Source organism: Echinops telfairi, unplaced genomic scaffold (genome assembly GCF_000313985.2).
Source record: "Echinops telfairi isolate 266 unplaced genomic scaffold, ASM31398v2 ScPeMD7_3;HRSCAF=10, whole genome shotgun sequence".
In the NCBI taxonomy this organism is placed as follows: Eukaryota; Metazoa; Chordata; class Mammalia; order Afrosoricida; family Tenrecidae; genus Echinops; species Echinops telfairi.
Window position 1 is genome coordinate 7,530,022 of NW_022103899.1, and position 17,670 is coordinate 7,547,691.

Here is a 17,670-nt window from a genome sequence, read left to right on the forward strand (position 1 = left end):
TTTTGATATGTCTTGTCAATTGTTCTTTACCTTTTGCTTTTCCTTTAGGATAGTGCGGTGAATGTGTTTAAATATGGATTTAATAATAGGAGTTTCACATATGTATATACATACATACATACATACATATATGCATATACCCAGTTCATTTTACTTCTTCAATCCCTTGCCTGTGAAGAAAATGTATAACTAGGGAAATTCACAATGAAAGTAGGTTGCCCTGAGGAGTTAGTTGTTCAGTATCATCCAATGCAGACTGTTTCTCTTGCTCGTGACTGTCTCCTCTCGTTCTCTCTCACAGCACTCAAGGTTCACTCGTTTTGTTAGTCATATTCTCTTGTTGGGTTTCACTTGTTTGGGTTTTGTTTTCTTATTATTTCATTATGTGATTTTCAGCATCATCTGCATTTTTAAATTGGTGCTGTTTGCTAAAATGGTGAACTGCTTTTTTCTCAATTATTCCAAAATATTTCTCTCACCGACAGTTATATTTATTCGCAGCAACAACACAAAGAGAGGCAGCAGCATGTGCTTGGCCATGGTCAAGAGCAGTCATGAAAACGCTTGCTAATGGCATACTGTAAAAGAAGAAAGGGACATTTGCGGGTCTAGTTCATATCCTGTCCAGACAAAATTGCACCTAGCTCACTTTAAGAACTTTGAGCCTATAGTCCCCCCTATCTCATTTAGAATACTTGACCAAAGGAAGGTAGGAATTTAAGAGCAATTTTTCCTATGTCCTTATAAAAAGTGTTTTTAGGTGAATTTTTTGGCTTTTCTATTGAGTTTTAATTTTCAATGTCCACCATTTTTAAATGTCTCTCGTCATGCACATCTCAACATCCCAAGTCTGAACACCGTAGTCATTTGTAGTTACAGCACTGTGGCCTACAGTTTGAGCCCTAGAATAACTGGCTTTACAGACAGGAGGGCCATGAAAACGCGTCATTTAAAGAAAGATATGCTTTTCTTCTGCAATCCCAGGTCTGACGTGCAGTTGGCAATACAGGAGCCAATTTTCACTGTCCTTCCTTGATTTTCTAGATCTTTCTCTGGGTTCTGTTTTTCTCCCTTATTCACCTGTTCCAGTCGTCTCCCTTACCTTTGTCTCTCCCCTTTTTCTCTTGTCAGACTTATAGCTTAAACCTTTTCAACACACTTCGTGGTATTACTGGATTCTATTGAAATGCTTAGAGCTAATCAATTCTAGAACCCTTAGAGTGGATTTAATTTTGCTCAGTATTTTCTTAAAATTAAATTTTTATATTTCTATGTTCAAAGACTGTAAAAGTCACTGTCTTGCCACTTGCCAAAATTAAGTGTTATGCTTGTGTGTGATAAGTGAGAGCCACCTGCAGCAACAGAAAGGGGAGGAGACAAAGGTGACCTTGTCAGCACTCATTTTAAACATTTACACAGGCTACTTACCTTTGTGTGACCAAGCTTATTTTTTTTTTCTCACAACTATTGTAAAGGAAAAAAATCATTTTCCTGGAATGACTGATAACTGGTATTCTCCAATTATAGTGCCTTTCGTTTAACCTTATTTCTCTTATTTTATTTAACAAATTTAGTCTCTAAAAATGTCTATATTGGAGGAAAATAGTTCTTTGAGTCTTGAGATCGTTTTTTATTTGAACTTACTGAATAATTTTTAATTGTACCTCCTTAAAAGGAGGTTATTGATGTGACACATTCATCTCATTTCCTCACGCATTACTTATTTTTAAAAAACAGACCATATACTCAGTGAGCTAAACTTTTAAAATGCTGTCTTTTATTTTCCAGATCAACTTTGCAAGGTTTTGTGCCCATGAAAATTGTTCTGCTGATTTACAAGTGTCTGCAAAGATTGGATTTTCAAAGTAAGTGTACATCTCTATTACTCCTTAAGGTCAGGGGCAGATGGGTGTTTGCAGATGGGGGCAGTGTTCTAATGGGGGAGGACTAAGGACAACACCATAAGGGTTAACAGCATTTAAAGATCTGGAAAGGAAGTGTGTGCTAATGAAAGCGCACAAATCATCTACACGTCATTCATAATGCATATTAAAGAATTAGTACTTTTTCCAACGAATGGAAATATGGTAACATAAGGCAATGTGGCGTGTGTTTTAATCTTTCATTAGTAGCACAGGAGATATTTCAGGGTTTAATTGTGTATGTGTCTATTAATAGAGCTTTGGTGGTAAGATGAGCTAATTTTCACTACACAATTCTTAATTATTTTATCACCCAGAAAAAGACGGTTATATAATTCAGACTGGTTGACAAAACAAACTCCCTAAAAAATTTTGTCTTTGAAATTCATAAGGAAGGAAAACAGGGAAACATTAAATGCAATGTGCTTACAATAATGCCCAACTTCTTGATAAGTGTTGGTTGCTATTATTATTATATGTTGAGAAATGAACCATTGTAACTCTTGTATTATGTGTAGATGCACTGTAATCAAACTGTTGTGCATAATCAGAGGCCAGATGAATGAAAATGAAGGTTGAAGGCTGATTGAAAATGCAAAGTGAACATGGGGAAGGAGTTGTCGATCACAGGGCAGAACAATCACTTTGGGGATGAGGACTCTAAAGAAAACATGGGGGATCTCAAAATGTTCATAGAAAAATGGATTTAAGAGACTAATCAATAGATTTTGTATGCTAAATTAGGAGAATGTTGAATTTGGTAGGACTTTTGAAGATAGCTATTTGCTTGAAAATCTAGTTCCCAATTAAATTTGGATGTCCTCTACACATTAGAAGTCATGTCTAGGTACCACAAACAGTTCAGAGCTCAATGAGTAACTGAGGTAAAGGCAGTTTGAACTGGTCTCCACATATTAATAATTTGAGACAATACCTGTAGAGGGAGGGGTATTGGAAATGTGAGTTTCAGACAAAATCAACTAAGGATAAAATCTTGTGGGGACAAATGGATTTAATGCTTTCAAAAAATAAGTCACTGTGGGAGACTGGAAAACTAAGATAAGAATTTAGCCTACAGTGGAGAACATAAAAAGAGAGACTTAGTAGGTGCTAAACTTTGCATAGAGATCAAATAGCATAACGATGGAAGATAGGTCATGAGAATTGTTAATGAAAATGTGACTGGGGGGGAAGGATCCCAGTGGCAAATGTACATATAGAACTGTTAGCGCAATAGTAGCCAGATGACAAGGAAATGATGTGGGGTCCACACCTGACCTCCTCCCAGCTTCAGCAGCAAGAAGGAAATTGCAAATCTACATCAGTCCAAGACTGATTCCCCAAAGAAAGTCAGGCATTGCCTCCTTCCAACTTCCATTCTTCTCTACACGCTTTTGACACCCACTCTGCTGGGCTGAAGAATTCCTTGCATTGGCCACACAGAAAGAATAGAAACTACTCACAATTATGTGGGTTTATTAAGGATATTACCAGGTTACTACAAATCAGGGCAGTAGACATTAAAAATACAGTCCTTTGGTCTACAGCAGTACCTCTTACCAATCATGTCAACAGCCATGTCTCTCTTTGGTTACTGGCCTCTGCCCTGCAAATATCACAGAGCTCCGTTAGTGTTGCTAAGGCTCAAAACCCAAGTGGAAGCTGTCAGCAGCCCTATGGGACAGTGTAGAACTGCCCCTGTGGGTGCCCAAGCATGTAACTCTTCTCGGGAGTAGGAAGACACAACGGTGCTTGCTAGCAGTGAGGAGGACATGAAGCACATGCTGATGAAGATCAAGGATTTCATCCTTCAATGTGGATTACAACTTACTCTAAAGAAATCCCAAATTCTCACCACTAGACCAATAGGTATCATCATGATAAGTGCAGAAAAGGTAGGTATTGTCAAAGATTTCACTGTGCTTGGATCCAAAATTAATGTTCATGGAAGCAGCAGGCAAGAGAGCAAACCACACATTGCATTGGGTAAATCCACTGGACAAGACCTCTTTCAAATGTTGAAAAGCAAGGAGGTTGCAAAGGTTGAAAAGCAAGGTGTGCCTGACTGAAGCCATTGTGTTTTGAATTTCCTCATATGGAAGTGAAAGTTGGACATGGAATAAGGAAGACCGGCAAAGAATAGATGCATTTGGACTGTGGTGTTGGCAAAGAACATCGAAAGTACCGTGGACTGCCTAAAGAAGAAACAAATATGTCTTGAAAGAAGGACAGCTGGAGTGCTCCCAGAAGTGTGGCTGGTGAGCCATGTGCTTTGGGCATGTCCCTGGAAAGAAAGACTAGTCTCTACTGAGGCCCCAATCAGTATCTCTGGGGTCCACATCAACATATCCAATTGCTGTCTCTTTGTGAGAACCCTGCAGATTCAACTTGCCTAATTGCTCTCCACAAATGGCATACCAGTGTTTTGTTACCAGAACCAGAAACCTAAATTCAACTCTTTCTGATTGCTTTCTTCCAATAATTTCTAAGTCCTAAAACGTGCCACCTAAATAGATTTTTATCCATCATACTTCTTAGTCCACACCACTGTTGCCCTAAATTAGACACTCGGTATCCTACCTGGATCTGTGCCACTGTCCTTGACCATTTGCATTATTCTGTCCGCTTACCACATTGTTGTGTCCATGATTTCTTATGTCCTTAAAACTGAAACTGCTCATAGGTGTTTCTCACCAAATTCCTCAAGACTGTGGCCCAAGCAGTGAAGCACTCAGCTACCAAACAGAAGGTTGGCAGTTCAAATCTGTCCACAGGTGCCTCAGCAAAAAAGGCCAACCAATCAGAAGGATATGCCAATTAGAAGTGAATCCCAATTCTAATCCAACTCATATGGGATCACGATGAATCAGAATCTGCTCAAAAGCAATGGGTGTTGGCTTGTTGTTGTTGTTGTTGTTGTCATCCATTGATGGCCGAAGACTTGGTATTGTGCTTTTTTGAATCTCTCACGTATCCACATAACAGTTTTAGTCTTCCTTTAGATCTGCACTTCCTCCAAGATAAAGCTGCCTTATCACTAATTATATAAACACCTATGATCCATAGTCTCTTGCACTTGGGAGATCCACAATTACTGAGTGTCTGTCTCCATAATATCTTGCTCCAAGCCAGGTTCCTGTCTTTTTCATCCTTGTATTCCCATAGCAAAACTGTGTATGGAAGCAGTGAGTGATGAAGAGACATCTGTGGAGAATGGAATGTGATCATAAGGGAGAGGGCATGTGAGGAGTCAGACTTACTGGTGGAGTAACTAGTTTTGCAAAGAAGTTAGGTCGTTATCTTGGGATAGTTCCTGGATGGAGTAAATGCTTAAGCACTTGACTGATTCAGAAAGGGCTGGTAATCTACTACGAAAACAGCAGTCATTGAAAACCCAGGGAAACATCATTCTATGCTAAAGCCCTTGAGAGCCTCCTGAGTTCGAATAAACATGACAGCAATTGCTTTGGTTGGTTGGTTGGATTTGGTTTATCTTGAGATGAGAAGAGGATCCTTGGTGATGTAATGGTTACACATTGAGATGCTAACCACACAGTCAGCAGTTTGAAGCCAAGAGCCATTCCTCAGTTCTACCTTGCCCTATATAGTTGTGAGTCAAAATCAACTCTATAGAAGTGAGTTCTTCGGTAGCTCTTTGGTTTTGATATGAGAAGTAAGCAATATGCTGGGTCTTATGAAAACAAATGTTCCTATTGCTTTTGAGGTGCCATGGGGCATCAGTACTGTCCGGTAACAGCCCTATGCACAACACAATGGAACAGTGCGCAGTCCTGAGCCATTCTCACAATTGTTCCTATGCCCGAGCCTGTTGTCGAAGCCACTGCGTGAATCCATGAGGGCCTCTCATTGAGGATCTTCCTCCCTGCCCCTCCGTGTTATCAATGTGATGTCCTTCTATAGTGACTGGTCTCTACTGACAACTTGTCCAAAGTATGTAAGACAAAGTCTCGCCATTCTTGTTTCAAAGTAGCATTTGGGCTGTACCGGACAGATCAGTCTTCTAAGACAGAGCCGTTTGTCCTTTTGGCAGTCCATGAAACTTTCAATATTCTTCTCCAGCACCACAGTTCAAAGGCATCGATTCTTCTTCAGTCTTGTTCAATGTCCAACTTTCACATTCTTATGAGGCGAGGGAAAACACCGTGGCCTGGGTCAGGTGCACCTTAGTCCTCAAAGTACCATCTTTGCTTTTCCATACTCTATAGAAGCTGTGTGCAGCAGGTTTACCCAAGGCATTGTATCTTTTGATCTCTTGATTAAGTGTGTAAAGAAAGAAAATTCGTGGATGATCATAATCAAACATGAGCTCAAATGGAAAGTGAGGACTTTGAAGATGGGGCTTGGGAAGTTGAAAGAAAGGGAAGAGATTCAAAGAGGCTGTTATGATAAATGTGACAGGGAGTCAAATAGGAATGGGTACAAATGTTGGTGACCAATGTTAAGTGCCCTGCTGCTGCTGAGGTGGGATCACTTGTGGCAGTGAATAAATGAGTTCTTTTCAGTTGGGCAAGGCCAAGATAGCCGTCAGCATTCCCTGTCAAAACCCTAGTCTATTTGATTGATCATTGGACTTTATACTTCCATTATCCAGATTGGCTGCTTAGATAATCCAGGGACAGTGACCACAAGCTACTACTTTGTACCTCAGCATCATGCTGGTGTCTTTGTTAATTTATTAGTTGAATAATGTATAGCCTTCCCATTAATGTATTTATTTATTTATTCCTAGGATATTTAGGGTTAGGTTTTGTTTTGTTTTTTGATGTTTTGGCCTTCATGGGCCTTTGATAAGACGAAGAGTTATGTGTGGGAAGACTTGCTAAGGTACAAATAAATAACTATTTCACCTTCCCAATTAAATTCTCCTGCTGTTACTCTCTGGCCTAAGAGAAAATGAGAAATTGAAAATCATATGAAAATATGACTAAGAATGATGCCTTCCTGATGGGTGAAAATATGTCTTATAGAATTCAGATTTTGTATTATTAAACTGTGAATTATAAGTTTTTCTTCACTGCATATTTTGTTGTGATAGAAAATTATATTATCTACTATGCATTTTTAAAATTTAAAGTGATAGTATTTCTCATTGTCTAAGCGTCAAACACATTATGATTTTAAATGGCAGTCAACAGAGTTTGATGCAGTTTTTTCCAAAGTGTGAGCCTTGGGGCCCCCAGGATGCCTGGTGGGAATGCAGGTGCTTAGTCACAGCCCAACCTGATCAGACATTGGGAGAATCAGGCCCAGCGTTTCCCTGAAGTTCCAATAACACTAAACTCAGGACTTATGCTATAGTGTCATGGAACTTCAAGTCTGAAGTGAAGCTGGCCTGGGTTCGAATCCTGTACCTGCCATTTACTAGCCAAATGGCATTTTTAGAGAAGCTTTTAAAATTTTTCTAAATGTACTTTGCACATATTGTCAGGAGAGACCAATCCATGGAGAAAGGCATTATCTTGGGAAAGTAAAGGGGCAGCCCCAAGGAGGAAGGCTTCCGATGAGGTAGATCCGCACAGTGGGTACAACAAGGGGGCGAAACACGTAAACTCTGGTGAGGAGGGCGCAGGACCCGGCGGTGTTTCATTCTGCTGTGCGTAGGGTCGCTCTGAGTTGGAACCAGCTCGACAGCACCGAACAACAAATATTTGTACTCATTGACAACTAGACTAAGTGACAGTATCTTCTCTGGTTTAAAAATCAAAGAGCACAATGCAGGCCACCATCATAGCACAATGCCAAGTACACATTAAACTCAGTAAAAGTTACTGAGTCAAAGTAAAATTATTTTTGATGCTTTATGCTCGGAATAGAAGAGACCCTGGTGGCCCCATGGCTCGGCTGCTAATCAAAAGCCGACAGCTCACACTCGCCAGCTACTCCCTGGGAGAAAGACGTGGTAGTCTGCTTCTCTACAGGCCACAGCTTGGAAGCCCGAGGGAGCCGTGGCTGTCTGTCCCAGAGTTGAGTTGAAGCTGCCTGAATAGCAACAGTTTTGGGTTTGTTTTTCTTTACATAGTTGGAATACTTATAGATCATGATAAAATTGTTTTTAGTTTGGCCAGGAAGTGAAATACTGCAAAAAATGTTTTTTAATTGCTAAACTGTAGTACTAGTTATTTGTTCGGAATGTATTGTTTCATTGGGTCCTGAAAATGCAGTGCAAAGAGTCAATACATTCCCATTTTATTAGGTTGGAAGTGGCATGAATGTCAGCTTGAAGTATAAGTACACCATCTTTTGCAACAATTAGGCAAGTTACCAGCTATTCCTACTAAGTAAATAATAACTTATTTGAGAAGTTTTCCATTGAAAGCTCTCCTAATTGATTGTTAGACCCACAGTAAGGAATTCTGACAAACTGCTTTGAATCTTTAGTAAATGATGCTCTTGTCACATAAAAATATGCCTTTCCCACAGAGATGTCCTCACTCCCCTCTCTCTAATGGTTGGCAAATTGTGACCATATGTTCTGCACTTTCTCCGTCTAGAATTCCACGGGTACTAATAGTATTGTTGTGTCCCACAGCTATAAACCTGTTTTAGGTAAATGCATTTACGCCTTAAAGAACATGAGTTTCTGAAGACCAAAATAATAGACTGCCAACAGCACACTAAACAGTGCTTCTGTATTCTCCTCATGTTTTCATTAAGTCAAAGCTTTCTCCTGGATGTTTGAATTCCCACAACAATAAACCACATTCAAATGGATTCCTACTGCAAAACAAAGATGAATAAACACAGCTTGCTCGTGATCACAAATAGAATAGCAGATATTTGAGAGGCATCAGGTAAACAACTGAAAGTAGATTTCATCTAGATTACTGATGTAAATGCTACTACTCCTAAGAGCCTCCATTTATGCCTCCAGGGGAAGTGATTTAGGTTTTCCCCAAGCAATTGCTAGGTGTATTTTCAGCTACAAATGACAGAATACCTGGCTATGGGTGGCTTCACTGATAAAGACATTTGTTACTTTGTGCAATAAGTAGCCTCTGCAGGTTTAGGGCAACAGCTCGCCCATATCTGCACATGAATGGTTAACTCTGTGGTTCTCTTGGCCTTGCCCTCATGGTCACACGATGACGTCTTGATGTCAACCAAGATGACAACAAGCCAAAAAGAAGCAAAGGCAAAAGGCTTGTCTTTCATGAGGCTGGCTTTTCAGTAAGGGGACAACCTTAGCAGACTTCTTTTAACTCATTAACCAGAACTGTGAAATGTGCTCACCCCTAAGTCCGTCATGGTTGGAGGGGAATGGAGGCATTATGACCACATTGAATTGATCACAATTCTTTTCTGAAGTCAGACCAGGAGCTCTGTCTTCGGCAAGACTAAGAGACTTCTGCCAACTAACTGAATAATCGGAGGTTTCCTTAGAAGCAAGGAAGGGAAATCACAGGCAGCAAGAACTAGACCATGCCCACCAGAGGTCCCTGAGCCCGCAAGAACTGCCCGTCTGAAAAAATGAAGATGGTAGGCCTATTTGCCTCACTGGTCTCAACAAGTTTTATGAAGTAGATGCTATGTGCACTGCCCAAACCAAACCCTGTGCCACTGAGTCAAGTCTGAACCACAGTGGCTGTATAGGACAGAATAGAACTGCCCGGAGGCTATTAGCTCTTTTAAGGAGAAAGACAAGAAAACCTCATCCTGCTCCCATGGAGCAGCTGCTCATTTTGAACGGGAATTCCAGAAGAGGTCATTGTGCTCATTCGGAACCTGTCCATGGATCAAGAGGCAGTTGTGCAAACAGAACAAGGGAACTCTGCATGGTTTAAAATCAGGAAAACTGTACATCAGAGTTATAGCCCGTCACCATACTGATTCAGTCTGTATGCCGAGCAAATAATCAAAGAAGCTGGAGGCTATGAAAAAAATGGGGCATTAGAATTGGAGAAAGGCTTATTAGCAACATGCAATATGTAGATGACCAGACGTGCTTGCTGACAGAGAATGTGAAGTATTGACTGATGAAGATCAAGGCTTTCAGCCTTCAAAATGGATTGTAAGTCAATGGAAAGAAAACCAACATCCTCACACCTGGACCAATAGGTATCATCATGATAAACAGAGCAAAGTTTGAAATTGTAGAGGATGTCATCTTGCTCGCGCTACAATCAATGCTCCTGGAAGCAGGAGTCAGGAGATCAATGGCACGTTGCATTGGGTAAATTGGCTGCACAACCTCTTGAAAATGTTGAAAATCAGGGAGGTTTCTTTGATGACTAAGGTGCACCTGACACAAGCCATGGTATTTTCAGTTGCTTCATTTGCATGTGAAAGTTGGACAGCGAAGAATTGATGCGTTTGAGTCACTGTGCTGGTAAAGCACCATAGACTGACAAAAGAACTAACAGATCTGTCTTGGGAAAAGTACAGCCAAATGCTCCTTGGAGGCAAGGATGGTAAGACTTCATCTCAAGTACTTTGGACATATTCTCCGGAAAGACCAGTTCCCAGGGAAGGACATCATGCTTGGAAAAGCAGAGGAGCAATGAACATGGGGGGCCCTCACAGGATGGCTTGACAAAATGGTTGCAGCAGTGGGCTCCGACTTAAGGCCATGATCAGGAGGGCACCGGGCCTCAGTAGTTCCTGGGTTGTACATAGAGTTGCACTGAGTCGGCACACAAGTTCGATGGCACATAACGGCAACAACCTTATTCCAATTGGCAAGATGGTTTTTGGTTTTTGGGTGTTTTTAAAAAAAATAATTTCCTTTCCTTCCTTTTGGGGGGTCAGTAGTAACAACAGAGTGTAATCTTTTGAATAACGTAATAAGGTAATTTTTCACTGGCTATTTTTATCAAACACTTGAGTTATTGACCTTGTCAGTGTAAAGTATTATATTCGTTCACACCATAATTTGATCCAACATCTTCAGTAGAAACCAGTGAGGTAAGAAACACTAATTATTTTTGCGGAGGCCCATATACATTCACTATACCAAGCCAGGGGGAACATTTCTTGTGAAAGAAAGATACATCACTCAAAAAAACAGGAGAGATTAGTGCTGAAATAAGTCATTCTTCTAAGGCCCCTCTTTCACTTATTAAGTTATGATTCTGTATGTACACAGTGCTCTGGTTTGTGTAAATTACATGGCTTCTAGGCTGCTTTGTAAATTTCAAGTCTGCTTCGTGAATGTTTTAATGAAGAATGAACAATGATTCCCGGGGACAGCTCTGATTCAGACTTGTCATGCTTCCAGATGTGCACCTGGTCTTTTATTATGTCTCACGTAGAAAGCTGGTGGGCAGTTTTCTGACAGAACCTCGTAAATGAATCAAGATTCAGTAAAGTATATATCAAAAAATGTAGAATTAGAATTATGGTAATGTGGCACAATAGCTTAAACATGGTAAATGCACTCGGCGTCTAGGTACTGAAATGTGAACGTGGTGCTTCTCTTTCATTTGCTGTTGTCTTGGAACCGAGCTGTGCATGCAGCGCCTTCACCTTCTGTTGCTTGTCTAGGTGCCAGCTTCTCTCCCAAAGGTGTTCAGTGACTAATGCTTTGGTTACAAGCCAGAATATTTTATAAATGTCTATTTCTAGGCAGCTCTTCTACAAGTCTTAATTAAACTTTAATGTCAAGCAGAGTTTACTTTTAGAACTTCTTAGGTTCCATGGGATGTAACATGATTAGCAAAAGTAAGGAGAATGTAGATCAGCCATGTCTGTGTACATTTCTTCTCTCTCGCTTCAGACCTGACCACCAGCAGACACGTGCCTAGGTCACACAAAGGTTCACAGTACAGAAGGAATCATTATAACCATCTCCTCAGTTATTGGATAGCTAGCACACTCCCATGTCGTCAGGTTTCTCCACCCTGAAATGATAGCCTTGTTTCAGAACAATGGCTTTGTTAGTTATTGCATATTCTTCCAGCAATGTCCAAATTCTCAGACCCAGCGATCAGAAGGGAAAGCTGCTATATGTGAAAGTCCTCTTCCTTGTCTACTATACATCTCCAGACTCACTAAGAAATTGAGGGAACTGGTAGTTTCTGAAAGACAGCACTGAAAGAATGAAACTTAGCTCGATCTTTTGGAATCATATGTCCAGGCCGTTCTTTTGAGATGCCTCAAAGAGTCCCTAGGTGATATAGATTGTCCAGCGTCCAGCTGCTAACTAGAAGGTTGGTGCATCTGCTCTGTCCCGAGGTTTCTTGGAAGAAGGACGTAGACGTATCTTTCCCAAAGATCAAAGCCATTGAAAACTCTATGTAACACAGTTCTAGCATGACACACAAGGGTTGCTAGGAGATGGAATCCACTCCATGACAACTGTTAAAAGAATCAGAGAACCACAGAAGTGATCCTCTAGGGAGGGACAGATAACACATAGCTTAGTCTGTAGCTCGTTAGTGTCTGTCTCCAGTAGTCAGCTCTGTCTTTGTTCTGTGGGAAGCAGCCATGGATTGTACACAAATAATGCGTGCGCGTCAGTGACGGTTACGGACAAAATGAAAAATCAGTTCGAGTTTTGCCGGGAGCAGTAGCCTCACAACCCTGCTCTTGAGTCTACTTGCCTTTTCCGTGCACTGGACGCCTCTCTTTGTTATTGGGATAGAACCCATTTGATGGCATCCTGGTAACAGCCCCACCACTCGTTCTACCACAAAGACCCAAGAAACCAAGTGAAACCAGTACTTGTGTTAATCCTGGAACTCTAAGCATCAAATGAAAGGGTAAAGAATTCAATTAAGCACCAATTGGAAAAAGAAACAGGAAGGAAACATTGATTGAGGAGCGAGATGGAGTGGAGACTGGACACAGCATGGCCATTTTGACATGTACCTGTTAGGTGCCATCAAATCAGTTCTGGTCGATAGCAACCTTATACCCCGAATTTGGAAGACCTCATGCATCCAACATATTTCAGATATAACAGCCCTTTCCTATCCCTTGCTAACTTTCAACAAAATATTCCTTATTTCTTCCTTTTCCCTACTTCCCCATACATCCTCTCTTTGGGTTGGGCAAGCATTAGTTCAATATCTATCCAAAGATTAAAAGAAAGAAACAAAAAATATATATTTTGCCTTTAGAAAAAATGCTAAATAATTAGGAAATCATAAAGAAAAGGTCATATCCAGAAATATCATATCATATCAATGAAATACAAAACGAAGTATAACAGAAAAAGACTTCTTTAATCAGTTTTTCTAAAAAAAAAAACCCTTCTTGTTTAATAGCTATCAATTTATCTGAAAAATAGGAAATCAAGTGTTATTTTAAATGTGTGTTTGCAATGGCTTGCATGAGGTCATGCATAAGGTGCTTTTTCCAGAATAATATTTTATGTTTGGGATGAATCATTACTATGTGAAGAGATGGGGGTTTTTGATTTCCTAAACAAGTGCTAAATAACATTCCTTAACCTTTAGGCCGCATGAGAATAAAAGCTATCTTGCTGTGGGAAGTATGAAGACATTAATGTTGAATGTGTCCTTGTTTAATGCTGGCGATGATGCGTATGACACCACTCTGCAGGTCAGACTGCCCACCGGTCTGTACTTCGTGAAGATGTTAGACCTGGTAAGTGTCGCAAAGGGTGCTGGGCATGCAGTGATTCACGTGCATAACTGATAACCAGCGGTGGGCAGTGCCAACCCAACAGCCACTCTGCCCGACTCCCATAAAAATCACAGCCTTGGGAACCGGCTGGGCAAGTTTTCCTACGTCTTATAGAATCGCTGTGAGTTGGAATTGGCTTGAAAGCAAGAGGCCTGGTTTTAAAGTATTGAAATCATGATGCAATATTATGATAATAACTTGTACTGAATGTCTTATTTATCTTTAAAAAATGATCTGTGGTGACAATGTATTTCAATATTTGTGTGTAAGAGTTAATATTCAGATGTATCACTTAGGCCCCTAATACGTTTTTGAGACTCTTCGTTGGCCTGCTCAGTAGGCAAGCTCTTTGGAGTCTGAGACAGACCAGAGTCAGCTTCCTCGTTCAGCAGGACAGAGAGAAGGGGAGCAGGTAGGCGGGCGGGCAGTTTGGATGCCATTGCTTGGCTCACGGCCACATCCTATCTGGTGCTGCGATGAGGCTTTGCTGGTTGGGATCCTTGTAGAAACAGTGGTGGTCCACGGCTAGCGATCCCAATGTCGCTGCTCTTTTCCTGTGAAGTTCACATGCACGGCTTACACCCAAAGGATTTCCAACCTGCCAGAACTCTGCAAACGCCTAGAAATCCTGATGTCGAGTGAGGTTGCAGGCCGGTTTCTCTTTCCCTGCAAGATTTGAAGTCTCATCGGGGAGGTATAAATCAGTGGGATTTCAAGGAGGAAAAGGGCCTGGGTTCCTTTCGGATCTTTGGGTCTATCCCTTAACAGGTTTATCCATCTTTTATCTAGGGGCCATCTCAACACCAACAACATTTCAGAGAGGCCTCTGACCACTCAAAATATACCTTGTTCTCTTTCCTGAGAGTGTTGGGTACCTACCGTATATGCTCGAGGATAAGGCAAGTTTTTTCAGCACTTTTTTATGCTGAAAAAGGCCCCCAGGTTTTTGTGGTTAAAATTGGGTGCCTCGGCTTATACTCGAGTATATGTAGTATTTGAAAAATCAGAGGAAAAGCTTAAGCATTCTAATAATTCTAAAGAGAAATTAAGAAATAGTAATAAATGTGCTCATATGAAATTTACTGATAAGTCTTGCAAACACTTGCAAATTTTTTTAGGAAAATAGTTTTCATCTAGCATACCAACTGCCATTAGAATCACTGGGGTTAAGTAATTCTAGCACATTCTCAGATCCCAGACAGAAAGACCAAATGAGACATGGAGTTGTCTCGTGATTTTTCTAGAACTTGGGCCTTGGATTGAATATAAAGCACACAAACACTGATGAAAGATTTGTCCAGAAGCATTTTGTGGTGAATTTAGACGAGTATTAATGTGTATATGCACCTATATATGCATATATATTATATATAACTTATTTCTATCTCTATTTCTTTATTTTTATCTATTTATTTCTCTATATCCCAAATGTAAACAGAAGATAATTTTCTAAGAAAATTAACACTCCTGGGATGATTTTGCTTTCTTTAAAAAACAAAAATACAAGTATATGTTACGGCGTCCTTGGTTTCTTCCTACCCAAAACATTTGTTCCATTTTTACCTTTAGGAAGAGAAACAAATAAACTGTGAAGTAATAGACAAGTCGGGCCTTGTAGAACTCGACTGCAACGTTGGCTATATATATGTGGATCGTCTGTCAAGGGTAAGCATTTAGCATTTGTGGGTTTTCTTTACTAAAATAACATAAAATGTTTGTTATTTTTCCATATCAATATATTTTCCACTCTTCCCTATCATTATACTATAAACACATATACATATATACAGACATTTTAAACATATATATCTAAAGATACATATACTCATATATATTTTACTTGTATGTGGTTTTGTTTGTTATTTTTTGCTCAGGGTAGGTAGCTTAGTGGTAAAATAAAGCAAAAACCAACTGGGTTTGAATTCTTTGAGATTGTGTTTATATTCCTGGCAATGTTTACTGTTAAAAAAAAGAGGGGTGGGTACATGTTTATGGTGAGAACACGGCTCCCCCATCCTCACCCTTACCCAACACTCCCCACCCCACCCCAGGTGGTCCTATCTGCCAGGCATGTTACCTCTGCTATACAAAAAGGTGTTTCTTGGCAAGAGTCCTCAATCAGGTTGTGAAAGCATTTCTAATTTTCAGTCTGGACCTGACTGTCGGTATTGTCAGAGGCTTTGTCTCTGAATTTTACTTGTGGAAATGCTTGTACTTTGAAATTGTCACAAATCCCCCATCTTTTCTGAACCTTCCTGGCAAGTGAGAGGCCGCTTATGGCACTCAACACAGGTCAGTGTGTCCAAGGAGTGTAATAGATCAAGAAAAATTAAATTTAAGTTAATGTTATTTTAAAAGGTATTTTAGATAAAGGAACAATAGTGAGTTCTCCCTCTCTGTGTGCTTTACAGTTGGATATTAGCTTTCTCCTGGATGCAAGCTCACTCAGTCGAGCCGAAGACAACCTCAACATCACAGTGCATGCTGCCTGGTATGTTTCATCACAGAAAAAACAATTGAACTGTAACAACTGGGCCTCTCTAATCCCAGGAATGGTAGCTGTTAGGGCAGCCACGTAGCTCCATTTCATTAGTTGTGTTTGGAGAAATCTTTTATTAGATTATCTATTTATTATAAAACAAGCAAAACTCTCTAATGAACAGAGAAGTAAATGATAGCAATTCAAATGATGAGAAAATTTCTGCCACCTTGTCATAAAAATCATTTATTACCACATTTGTATCCCCTTCCCTCCCCTTACCACACTCCCCATCCCCCCACCCCCCCAAAAAAAGTTGAAAGAATCTCTGAGGATGTAAGGCCTACATGGTATGTAATTATGGCTTTCTCTGAAAATAATGAATGCGTTGTGCTTGGTGGAATCTAGTGGTGGTTTTTTTTTGTTTGTTTGTTTGCTTCTGTAGTAAAAATGAAGAAGAAATGGACAGTCTGAGGAATAACAAAGTGACGTTAGCAATCCCTCTGAAGTATGAGGTCATGCTGGCTGCTCATGGGTAAGTTGAGTGTGAGGCCCATTGTCAAGTAGCTAGCCTTATTGATAAATTTCAGATGCAGGCATCTGGAGGTTTCATAATCACACTACATGGTGGGGAAGTTATGAAGTGCTAAGTGGTGTGAACTTGGCCAAATCTTTTTTCTCCAGAACCCACGTCCACTTCTAAAGCAAAGGTATTGACACTGAAGAGAGTAGGGTTTGTACCGAGGCCACCACTTTTGTACTCTGGATGGGATGAGACTGAGCTCCTCAGCCAAGGCCCAGGAACCAGCATCCATTGGTTCCTCCTAATTTTAGTAACTGTGTTCATGGATCTTTTGATTCAAGACAGATGTGTTAAAAAAAATGTATGAAAGAAGAGATAAGAAAATCTCCAGCGATTTCACTGGAAACTAATAAAAGCTGTTAGTCTGTGTTTAAAAACACAGTTTTAAAAGCAGGGGAAATATTAGATACAGAACAGACAGATGAGTTTTCTTTGCTGCTCCGATGAAAGGGTGGTGGTGTCTCCGTGGGAGAAAGACCTGACCATCTGTCTGCTACAGGTTACAGCACCCCAGGGCACCTCAAACTACTCCATCATGACGATTACCTCTTCTAGAATCGACATTATAAAGAAAGACCCTCTGGAGTCACTCGTCCAGTAGACTAGTTGAACCCCATTATCGTTTCTTTCCATCAGGTTTGTCAACCCAACCTCATTTGTTTATGGATCACTTGAGGAAAATGAACCTCAAACGTGCATGGCGGAGAAAATTAACTTCACGTTCCATGTAAGAGAAGTGCTTGTGCTGATATGGGTAACGGGACTGAGAGAAGGCTCCCCAGCATCGCATCGCAGCGGGCAGCTCAGCAGGCCCCTTCGCCTTCCTGCCAGCCTGGCTGAGGGGGGAGGGAGCTGCAACACGTGATGTGCATGCTCTCTCCTCTTGTATTTTCATTTCTTTTCCCTCAGTGCCTTGTCCCTGGTCCTCAAGCTTACGTCTCCTTAGGGAGATGATGAAACAGTCAGCAGGTACAAGAGCTATTGCTGGTAAAAAAAGCAAAGTGACGGGTGAGCTAAATCAACCAGAGACACATACAGAAAACAGAAGCAGTCAGGGCATCTTTAGATGTAAATCAATG

At 40.6% G+C, this 17,670-nt stretch overlaps 1 protein-coding gene across 1 annotated transcript in view; it reads left to right on the forward strand.

Annotated features, from left to right (window-relative positions):
- ITGA4 (integrin subunit alpha 4) overlaps positions 1 to 17,670 on the forward strand; it is a 78,053-nt gene that overhangs the window by 54,927 nt on the left and 5,456 nt on the right. The window contains exons 17-22 of the mRNA XM_004701469.4: positions 1,789 to 1,865; positions 13,340 to 13,490; positions 15,099 to 15,194; positions 15,941 to 16,020; positions 16,454 to 16,543; positions 17,228 to 17,318. Of these exons, the coding sequence (XP_004701526.1) occupies positions 1,789 to 1,865; positions 13,340 to 13,490; positions 15,099 to 15,194; positions 15,941 to 16,020; positions 16,454 to 16,543; positions 17,228 to 17,318 (585 nt within the window). The remainder of the gene's footprint in view (positions 1 to 1,788; positions 1,866 to 13,339; positions 13,491 to 15,098; positions 15,195 to 15,940; positions 16,021 to 16,453; positions 16,544 to 17,227; positions 17,319 to 17,670) is intronic.